The sequence below is a fragment of the Populus nigra genome, chromosome 11, assembly GCF_951802175.1.
Source record: "Populus nigra chromosome 11, ddPopNigr1.1, whole genome shotgun sequence".
Taxonomy (NCBI): Eukaryota; Viridiplantae; Streptophyta; class Magnoliopsida; order Malpighiales; family Salicaceae; genus Populus; species Populus nigra.
The window spans coordinates 804616-815815 of NC_084862.1; the positions used below are offsets into that span (position 1 = coordinate 804616).

General features: G+C 33.3%; 3 protein-coding genes across 3 annotated transcripts; 1 reads left to right on the top strand and 2 right to left on the bottom strand.

Annotated features, from left to right (window-relative positions):
* The first annotated feature begins 692 nt into the window (after positions 1 to 692).
* LOC133668801 (uncharacterized) lies at positions 693 to 1544 on the top strand. Its single transcript, XM_062088809.1, has one exon. It carries the CDS (start codon positions 784 to 786, stop codon positions 1282 to 1284), a length of 501 nt encoding a protein of 166 aa, XP_061944793.1. The 5' UTR covers positions 693 to 783; the 3' UTR covers positions 1285 to 1544.
* A 2375-nt stretch (positions 1545 to 3919) lies between these two features.
* Positions 3920 to 5051, bottom strand: LOC133667833 (cation/H(+) antiporter 15-like). The gene has a single exon (XM_062087508.1). The coding sequence runs from the start codon at positions 5018 to 5020 to the stop codon at positions 4073 to 4075; it is 948 nt and encodes a 315-aa protein (XP_061943492.1). The 5' UTR covers positions 5021 to 5051; the 3' UTR covers positions 3920 to 4072.
* A 146-nt stretch (positions 5052 to 5197) lies between these two features.
* LOC133668627 (cation/H(+) antiporter 18-like) lies at positions 5198 to 6604 on the bottom strand. Its single transcript, XM_062088580.1, has 2 exons — positions 6401 to 6604; positions 5198 to 6295 (listed from the first exon to the last, which is right to left on the bottom strand). Exons 1-2 carry the CDS (start codon positions 6602 to 6604, stop codon positions 5198 to 5200), a joined length of 1302 nt encoding a protein of 433 aa, XP_061944564.1.
* Between the last annotated feature and the right edge of the window lie 4596 nt (positions 6605 to 11200).

The window sequence follows — 11200 nt, forward strand, 5'->3', positions numbered from 1 at the left end:
GTGTCGGATTTAACTATATAAATGGAGGAATAACCACAGTTTCATGCATGGTAAAGGTGTCAACCAGCATTTAATAATTTACTCCATTTATCAATGACCCAATTAGTTTGGATCTATGAAGCAGGGAAATAAATAAATAAAAAAGGTCAAGGAACATGGAAAATAGAGATTTTGATTTTGATGTGTATTAAATTAGGTATAATAATATCAAGAAAATATTTTAATAGATAGGTGAGATTTTAAAATATAATTTATATTATTATTTAATGATAATTTAACTCAAGTGAGCTCATTGTTTAAACTTATGTTCTCATTTTCGTTTGGTATTTAAAGGACAAAAAGATCGAGATTATAACTTTGAATGACCTTCAAATTGAATAATTATTTTCCTTATCACTTGAATCAATCTCGTAAAAACAACGAGAACAGATGCAATGTTCTTACGTGAAAGTGAGTTTAAAGATATAATTAAAACAAGTAATTAATGAAAACTTAACTAAACCCATATAGAAGAAAGGGCTATGACCATTGGAACTCTCAACTACTTAATTAGCAATATATATTAACTAAAAGATCACTCATTTTAGGTCACTTTCTTCATTGTCAATCCAAAATAAAATAATGCACATTCTACTTTGTTTTTTATGGGTAGTACGTACGGTTGTTCCTATAAAACCTTGTCCTCCCTTGATCACATTCTTGACAAAGAAAGAAGAAGAAAAATAGGCACAAAAAAGAGTTCCAAACTCCACACGCCACAAAAGAGAGTTCATTTCCATAGAAATGGGCAATAGCTTAAGGTGTTGTTTGGCTTGTGTTCTTCCTTGTGGAGCCCTAGACTTGATCCGTGTAGTTCATTTGAATGGCCACGTAGAAGAAATTACAGGTCCAATCACAGCTGCTGAGGTCCTTAAGGCAAACCCAAATCATGTTCTAAGCAAACCTTCTTCTCAAAGTGTTGTTCGAAAAATCTTGATTCTCTCCCCGGAATCCGAGCTCAAAAGAGGCAGCATATATTTCTTGATTCCGTCTTCTTCATTGCCTGGCGAGAAGAAAAAAGGTGGTAATACTTGTAGCCACAAGAGCAAGTCTTCATCAAAGAAAAGCAAAAAATATTGCAACATTAATAAGGATGTACAAGATTGTGATCGTCACCTAAACGACTTGGTCTCGGAAAAGAAACCCTCTCGTCGTGATCGCCGGACCAGTCGTGTCAGAGTATGGCGGCCTCATTTACAAAGCATCTCCGAGGACTATCAAGTTTTGTCCGGTTCTGGGATTTGACGTTCTCCAGAGGAGGCAAGAGGGTGCAATTATTTGCAACGGGGACGTTTTTTGATGAACGTGGTGGGGTTAATGGTTTTTTCTTTTTCCTCTTTTTTGTGTATAAATTTTATATTTTGATTTTAGTTTTCCTTCTTCGATCTGCGTATAATAATGGCAGATTGAGGATTTCAATATTCATCGGATCACGATCCGTTTGTTTTAATCTTCAAGTAAATTATTTGATGAAGAAAGAAAAAAAAATGTTTGTGATGATGAAATATTTCGCATTTACATCCACAATTCCCAAGTAAATACATCTTTTTATTCACAAAAAAATACATGTTTCTTAAATTTCTCAACTTTGTTTTTTTTTTAATATATGATCTGAAATAACTTGGTGGGATTTATTATCCTGACAAAGAGCTAGATTGATTAATTACTCTTTGATGATTCGTAGCTAGAAGAGATTGTTCCATAGTCTTTCATCGATTTGAGTTCCAAAACAAGAAACTAAACACAAGGGAAATGATTCAAACCCATTGATGGAGAGCAAGACAATTTTGGAGGAGTTAAAATCCATTGCTCAAATTGATTCTTATAGATCACAAATGACAAATCTAAGCAAGTTATGAATGATCCTTAATTTAGATATACTCCATCGATCATGTTATAATCAACTACTATATATATATGCTTGTCATGATTCTTTTCTTACAACTTAGGCATCCAAAACACCTTTAATTATGCATTAATCTCGTTTAACATGTTTAAGGTTATGGGCACTTCCTCAAAGATTAACATGAAATGTCACGGCCACTTCAATGATTAACATAAAGCTAGATGTTTAGTTTCAACTTAGTTTTTGTCCTATTGTACGTGTCATACAATTGACTTCAATAATCTTACAGCTAATAAAGCATTTATCAAGGAAGATTCAAGGGCCTTAATTGCATTGATGCACGCTGTAGTGGAGACCATCATCATATATATATATATATATATATATATATATATGAATAAACTATGATTTTGCTGGAGTCAAAATGTGTTGGCTAATGTAAGGCATTTAAGCCAGCCAATAGAGGGAATATTAGACAACAATTTCTAAAAAGCCAGTAGATTGCATCTCAAGCATAATGATTAATTACCAGCTCCTACGTGCACTTGTTTCTAAGTTACTGTACAATCGGGCATCCATTTGTAAAGCAGAAGACAAGTTTACTATATATGAATTTAATATTTATATTTCAAGTCGACAATTAATTTTTCAAAGAGTTATTGATTTAATCTTTCCCAAATAAATTCACAGAGTAATTGATTCCATTATTTTCAAACAAGTTCATAGAGAATCAATTTATTCATAGGGTGGAATATACTAAAGATTCCGTCGAACTTGTATAAGTAGCACTTTTTTCTAGGACATCTATGAGAAAATTCATGTTTGAATATATTGAAGTTTTAATTTTTATCACGAAGCTTGCTATTTGGGGTGCCCCTCTTCTTCTTAATTCTACAAATTAAGAGATAACTTAATTATATATATTTATCTATATAAAAATTTGAATGATTAGCTATTAAACCTGGCTGAGATTAGTGGATCAATTTGTCATCGCGTTGATCCAATTAAAACTTCAATAAGATGTAGTTTAATTTTTTTTAAAAAATTAATAATATTATTTTAATTTTTTTAAAAATATCTTTAAAAAATATTATTTTAAATTGATTAAGTTAATTTCCTTAACTTATAACCTAAGTTATTACCTATAAGGAGTTTTATAATAAATACTTAAATTACAAATTTCCATGAATCTTTTTCTTAAAAATATTGTAAGAAAGAGAAACAATATTAAGTTTGTTAGATAGAAGAACATAAACTCCAACTCCTAATAATAGTCATTGCGCACTGAGGGTCTTGGCCTGGCGGTGGGAGGGGCTTGTCTCCTCCTGCTGCTTCTGGGTTCGAGTTCTCATGTGCACGTCTGTCATCCCCACGGTGTCTTACATGTCCACTGGGTTTGCAGGGTGTTCAGTGGGCCGTGGGATTAGTCGTGGTGCGCGCAAACTGGCCCGGATACCCACGTAAATCAAAATAATAATAATAATAATAATAATAATAATAATAGTCATTGCATATGAATCCAGAAGAACTCAAACAGTGACAACTCCAAGCCACATAAAAATAAAGGGAAAAAAAGCTGGCAAATCCCCTAAGATGTTACATCGAATAACTCAATCCTCACATGGATTCCCTATTCCCACTCTCCATAAACATAAGACAAAACAATATATTATATATGTTTAGGCCTCCTAGCCTTAATTGATTTTTGTTCGATATATCATACACTGAATTATTCCACTCCCATTTTCATGAATCTTTTATTATCCAAAGTTATTTCTTGAGTTTGAATTTAATTGCTTAGTGCAACTCCAATCTTTTCAGTGAAATCATCAATAAACAAGAGTTAAGCAATGACACTCAATTTATTTCTTAATATTTAAATATTCCTGATTGCTAGCAAGAAGCAACATAACTCCTGAAAGAACAACTAACATTGAAAGGAAAATGAAAGAACCTAATATCAAATTTGATACTGAATATTAATTCCTAGTTCATATTTAGCAAATATACAACAACAATTAAATTTCTTTCCAAAACAAAATGTTCCTGTAGCTTGAAATATCAACTCATGTTCCTTCTTTATCTATATTTTCTAGCTATGGCATTCCACCATTTGTTAGAATCACCAATTAGTTATACAGTTTCTGCTGAACCTTCCAACAGGTTTTTTACACTATTAATCCTGTCTTAAGCTCTAGAAATTTGTTGTTGCACCACAAGCACAGAAACCTGACACTGGGAATCTGATGATGTTAGCATGTCTCCCATGAATCCCAGCTCTGGGAACTCACTCCATTCGGTAAGTCCCTCAAACAATGGTGAGCAGCTGCCATAGGATCTGCCCACCAAAATTAGATCAAATGAATTTTCGACAGATGTAACCAGCCTAATCAATTCTACGCAATCGTTTACGGATTCCTGTATGTACGAATGTTGCCTTTTTCCTGCGGATTGGATCTTGTATTCGGTGATAATATCATTGTCAAGCTCCATCTCATGAAAATCCTGGCTTGTTCTGGCTAGATCGATCAAATGGATCACGGTGAGAGCAACTTTAGAGTGTTTAGCCATTCGCAAACCGTATGCTAATGCTTCTCTATCATCACTTCCATGAGCAAAAAAGATTCCGATGTCGTATAAGTTATTGTTTTTGGAGGCACTTGAGGTGCCTCGATTGACCAAGATCCCTACGGAGCATGGAGCCTTCTCCAGAATGTGACGATTAACAGACCTGGCTTCTGCAATGTTTTCTATCCCGTGAAGTCTCCACTGCTTGTGAAATGGGATGATCACCAAGGATGTGCTCTTCTCTGCAGCAAGCCTACAAACTTCTTCGTGTATGGTGGAAAAGGGCGATATGGATGTGAATAAGTTGACAACAACATTACCATTGCACTCTTGCTCGTATAATCTGAAGGCATTGATGATATGACTAGAATCCTTAGCATGGAATTTCGCACTTTTTCCAGGCTCATGATGCACGAGGAGTGCGATTAAACTGCCCGTGAGCTGGAGCAGGTGGACTACATAACAGCACATGGGAGTCTTGGCTGTTGGATTGGTTACTTCAAGAAGTCTAATGACACAAGGGGTGGAATCTTGGTGATATATGCAGGCCAGAATGCGGAACTCCATGTGGAGACTAGTATGTTGGATCGTTCTTTTTTTGCAGGATGCATACTTTTTGGATGGATCGTAGAGTAATTTGATTATCGGTGTGAAGGTCCCTGACAAAAAAAGCATGTTGATGACCATGATACTATATATTTGAGTGTCAAGAAGCTGCAACAAGTAAATCAGAAACATGTTATTTTATGCACAATATGAGGCAGTCATTGATAAGAAGTAAGGGAATGCGCGCATATGCATAAAATTCAGTAGTAGAATAGGGTAAGATGAGAATAAGGTCATTACGGAGAGGAATTTGCCGTGCTGCATGAGCAGGACATCCGAAACGCCTTGACAACTCATTACAAGGCCTAATGAAAATGCTTCAACTGGAGGTATGTTGAAGTAGAGTGCAGGCAACATGCCACCTAAAAGTTTCCCAATGAAGCTGCTTACACCAAATATACTGACAACAGTAACTGTTTTCGAATGTATAGAAAGTATGTTAACACCAGCGACACTGAACACAAAATAGCTCGGCAGGAGAATGGAAGAAACAAATGATTCAATCTTGTTGACTAGTGCTGATCCTAATGGTGGACCATGTGGCACTGCCATGCCCAAAGCAACAGCCCCAAATAACACATGGTGCCCAAAAACTTCACTCAGGAATGCACATCCTAACAGCATGATAAAGATAGAGATAACATACGTCTCTTTGACCTGTTTTCCTTCTGATGTTTTCCCAGTCATCCAAGTCATTAAGGGCCTTAATAGAAAGAATATGATTATCACCAGCAATATTGCAAAGATTAAAATCAATGCAATCAAATCATGAGTTTCATCTCGATCTATGAGTAAGAAAAAAAAAGTCAGGGACCAACTACAAGTGCCACTGATCATTGATGAAGATATTGCTAACTGGCCGAGCTCCGAATTTATGAGCTTCAAATCAGCGACGAGGCAGACAATGACATGAAAGGTGGTAACAGATTGAAAAACTGCAATGTAAGGAACACAATCATGTAGATATGGTTCCATTTCCATATTTGTGGTTAAAATTTCAGCCACGATTAAGTTCAATGTTATCGGAAAAATGAAAGTAAAGAAGCCTATAACCACGGTTTTCCTTCCTGCTCTCTTTACCATTCCCAGGTCCAATTTTATTCCAAGCAAAAATAGATAAAGAATGCATCCAAAGAAGGCAAATGTTGAACTGACATTGATACTTTTCGCTGAATACACTTTTGACAAGAAGGAATTATTATCACCCCAGAGAGTTGGTCCCAGGGCGAATCCTACCTGATCATATCAAAGACATAAACTGAGTTATATACCTGAAGAAACCACATTACTAGAGGAAGGATTTTAGACTCTTTTTTGTAGGAAAAAAAAAAGAGACTTTACCAGCAGCATTGAAATGAAAGCACTTTCACCAAGTGGGGTGAGAATGTATTGTGTCAAGGCACTGAGTAAAGAAGATAAGCTGAGTTGTGCCAAAACCGTTGGAGTTGCATGGTCAAGTGGATTGTCACCATAAAATATCCCTCTTGATCTCTCACTAATAATTCCTTGGCACACTAACTTGAGATCAGTTTCTGATACATTCATTGTTATTCATACAATAAAAACAAGCTCTTGTTTTGTCCAGATAGCCTTGCCGGTAAAGAAGATAAGAGGGTGTGAAAGGATTGCAAGGAGCGAGGAAGATAGGCAAGCATACATGGTCCGCAGGGGTGTGAAGGGCTTGAAGAACTACATGGACAGGAGGATTGTGCGGATTCTTCTATATGCTTCTTGGTCAAAATGAATTTACAACTAGAGGAGGAAAAACAATTACCCTCCATTATATGGCCTACGTGCTAGTGACAAAAACGTGGCACAAAAAGATTTCTTGTTGATTAAATTCGTGTTGATTAACTTATCTGCATTTTTGGTTCAATACAGGGGAGTATGTATATCACAAGTTCAATAAATTTGATTTTTAGTAGGGCTTATATCTGATAAAATTGTATAGGTTTCTAAAGTTAGACCATAAGGTTCCTCGTATATAAAACACTATGAAGGTGTCTAAGGATCAATGGGAATTTATCAACAAATATGTCAAATTTCATGCATACCTATTGGTGGATTAGAGCAATCAAACGATTATTTCCATCATTAAAATAGATATTTATTGTTTAGATTAAATTATATATCACATTTAATTTCATATCCAGGTTGATCACTTCTCGCATTTAACTCATGGAATAAGAGACGAGCCAACCCGCTAAATTTATGATTTAAATCATGAGATTAGGATTCTTGATGGAAAAAAAATATAAAAATATCACAAAGCTAAAAAGAAAATAAGTAAAAAAAACACAATGTTAACCCGAGTTAACTTTTAAAATTTATTGCTCGGGGTACTAGATTGAATCTAGAAAAATTATGAAGCCCAAATCCTAACCAATTAACTGTTGAAGGATTAACTTGAAAAAAAAATATCAATTACACAAAATGATCCAAAACAACAACAAAAAAATCAATTAAAAGAATGAGATTCAAAATTAAAATACAAAATAAATTTTATTTTTGATTGAAGAATGAGATTGAAAAGAAAAAATTATTGAATAAAAAGATAAAAAAAATAATCAAAAGAATGAGGATAAAAAATGAAATAAATAAAAAATAATTAAAGGGTTAAATTGAAAAGATAAATCAATTCAACAAAAGATCAAAAAAATAATCAAAAGAATGAGGACCAAATTGAAAAAAAAATGGCAAATTAAGATTTAAAGATGGAATTAAAAGCAAATAAAACTTCTACAAAAAAACCAAAAACAAAAATTATGAATCAAAAGACTAAGTATTGGAGTTGAAATACCAACAATACAAAGAGCTTAGTTGTAATTTTATAGGAGGAGAAAGAAAATAAAGTGGAAAAAGGTGCACCAACGAGAAACCGGCCAATACCACCAACACACACTGTATCAGAAAATAAAAACAATGGCATTTCCAATGATATGGTGGAAAGATATTTTTGAATATTAGAAGGTGTTGCATATACCGCCCATAGGGTATGAACACTTTTCACACGTCGATAAGTGCACCATATACGCCCCAATTTTTTTTTTCTCTATTTATTTTTTATATTTGGTTAAATACCAAGTTTTCCCTCAATTGGCCTAATAATAACAAAAAAAAAACTATTGTAAAAAGATGAAAAAGCCCTTAAGGCCATTTTTAATTGTTTGGCTTCTAATGACATTTTGGTCATTTCACAGTGCTTTTATTTTTGTTTAATTTTATATATTTGGTCAAATATTAAATTTCCCCTCAGTTAACATGATAATAACTACAAAACTATTATGCAAAATATAAAAATACCCTTTGACGTCAGTTTTAATTTCTTTTTTACTTTTAAGGATATTTTGATCTTTTCACTATACAATTAAAATGGGAGAAAAAAAACTTGTTTGTCCCTATTCGATTTAGTGATTAACGGATCTTTTGAAAACAATTTAATGCCCTGGTAACTGATATTAAAGTTTTTGGTATGAGTGGTTGAATCATTAAAACATTGTTCCAATGAACAATGTTTTTACTCACATGCTACAATTAAAATTAGGGATGATGGTGGGCATCTATGGGTTAGGTTTTCTATATTAATACTCTACTCATTCCTCATCGAGTAAGAAATTTAAATTTTCATACCATATTCATTAAGTTTTGATTATCCATAGGAGTATTCATTATCCGACTATCATTTATTATTCAATCAAAAATAAAATAGAAAATATATATTTGAAGTGTGTGTGTATTGGATTCAAGAAAAAAAATATTCTACATGTATATCTATATAATACAAATATATATCCCATGTTAGGTTTGGATCGGGTGGGTTAGGTTTAGGTCGGGTTTTGAGTTTCAGGTCGAGTTTGAGATTATCTATATATTATTCATTATCCATTAGAAAAAATAACTATCCAAAAGAAACCACTCATTCGGGTAGTTTAAATTGGTATCCATTATATTCAAATGAAATTATCATCGCTATTATTAATCTACCTTTTATTCTTTAATCTTTTCAAATTAGTAACATTGGTGGCAGAAGTGAAAAGAAGTAGGTTGTTTAGTGCCAAAACTATCCCTCCTTTCTCTTCTATTCAATGGGTAACAAGATGGAGATCTTGTTGAGTGGTAGGAAAGTGAAAACAGAACTGGAAGTGAAAAGAAGAGTACGGTAAAGCTAGCAATATTGAAGCCTATATATACTTGGTACTAGTTGGATTATTGCAAAAGAGTAAAAGGATTAATGGTTTGTTTTTCAAAGGAAAACAAAGCAGGAGATTACTATCCCTGCTACAATGGCACACAAGAATTTAAGAATAGAAAAGAAACTAGAAAAGCTGTGCTTATAGGACATGCTGTTTGGCTGAGTCCCATCTTGAATTTCTTTCATTACATAGCTTGGCAAATTTCTAGCAAGATAAAGTTATGGTAAGAAAAGGGAAGGAAATGATTTTTTGGCAAAGAGCATTCATCCTCATCACCCTCTCGCAATTCATCAAGTTAAAGAACTACTTGCATAGTTTATCATAAATTCTTCATGTGAATCACAAGTTCAAACCATAAGTTCATAAAATTTGAACTTATCTCAACAAGAATTAACTAGTTTGGATGGCAAGGCCATTAGAGTCATTACATTGTTCATTTGGAAATAAAATTCCTATAAAGCTCCTGACCAAAGGTTTTTATTTTTAACTTTTTAAGGTTAATACAATAATTTTAATGTTATTAAGAAAATAAAAAAAATATTATTGCCACCAAACAAATAAAAAATAAGAAATTAAACTCATGAAAAAACCATTTTACCCCTCAATGCCAATTCATCTGATTTTCCAGTCAAGGATAAAAATCCACAATAATCCAAGGCGTACCTACAATACTTTTCCCGTAATAAATACTACAGTAATCTATCTGTATTTTGTTCTAATATAGGAGAAGGATTATAGTTCATGAGTTGTATCACAAGTTTAATAAATTTGATTCTAAGCAGAACTTGTATCAGATAAAATTGTCCAGGTTTCGGAAAACACTGTAAAGGTGTTCAAGGATCAATGGGGATTTATCAACAAATATGTCAAACTGCAAACAAGATTAGGATAAAAGAAAAGGAAAGAATGTTACGATTCTGATGACATTTTGTTATAACTGTATTTTTCACGATTGAAGTTCATTTCTTGTTTCCTTGATTCGCTTAAGTAAAATCTTCACTTTGTTAAATGAAAGATTGGTGGAAGCTGCTAATTTCTTGCATCTTATCAATTCAAAACAGAATCCTGAAGAGGTTAGCCGAGCTTTCGTTCGACAAAGGTGTGCTGTCACATTTCTCAGTTCATGATAATTGCGAACTCAGTTGTTGCTGCTGTACTGCTAAGATTGAAGCTTTAATGTTTATGTCACCTGATGCAAGAAAGTCACCAAATGGCCCTAGTTCTGGGAACTCAATCCACTCTGCTAGCCCTGAAGTCTGAAGAGAAGATATGCCGTGGCGTCTGCCAACTAAATAAGGTCATATTCACTCAGCACTGAAGTTACTATCGATGCTGCCTGGGATCCATCTTCAAAATCTTGTTGTCCAGTACCGTTATGATTAACATCCTACAACTCCTCAGAATCAAGTATTGTATCCCAATCTATATTTACTAATTGCTAGAAAATAATATATATTATATATTAAAATTTATTTTATTCAACAGTTTAAATTTTTAAATTGAATTAATTATTTTATATGATATCAGAGCCTTAATAACCAAATGGTTACGAGTTCGAATCCCATCATTATTCTTATTTATTTAATAAAAATTAAGCACAAATTAGTATGAATCTATACAAATTTCAAGTTTAAAAAACTTTTTGCTTGAAATAATATTAAAAAATAATATAAATTATATTTTAAAACTTTATGTAATCAATTAAATTTAAAAATTAGTTCATGTTATTTAGTTATTATCAACGAATGATCGGACAGGGCAATCCACGAATGATGAGACATATTGGATCAGCTGGTGGAGGAATATCCGCTATGGGACTTCACAAGCTCGTGCCATCAAAAGTCGGCTCTTTCGGAAACGAACCATGCACAGTCAAAACACAATGTTTTTTAGTCTTTTATTTTATAATGATTTCTGTTTTCCTAACTAGATACATTCATCTGTACTC

Excerpts from the sequence above, each read along its gene's own strand:
- LOC133668801 (XM_062088809.1), top strand. The coding sequence starts at position 784 with ATGGGCAATAGCTTAAGGTGTTGTTTGGCTTGTGTTCTTCCTTGTGGA.
- LOC133667833 (XM_062087508.1), bottom strand. The coding sequence starts at position 5,020 with ATGGAGTTCCGCATTCTGGCCTGCATATATCACCAAGATTCCACCCCT.
- LOC133668627 (XM_062088580.1), bottom strand. The coding sequence starts at position 6,604 with ATGAATGTATCAGAAACTGATCTCAAGTTAGTGTGCCAAGGAATTATT. Across the intron at positions 6,296-6,400 it reads CTTTCATTTCAATGCTGCTG|GTAGGATTCGCCCTGGGACC; the intron begins GTAAAGTCTCTT and ends TGATATGATCAG.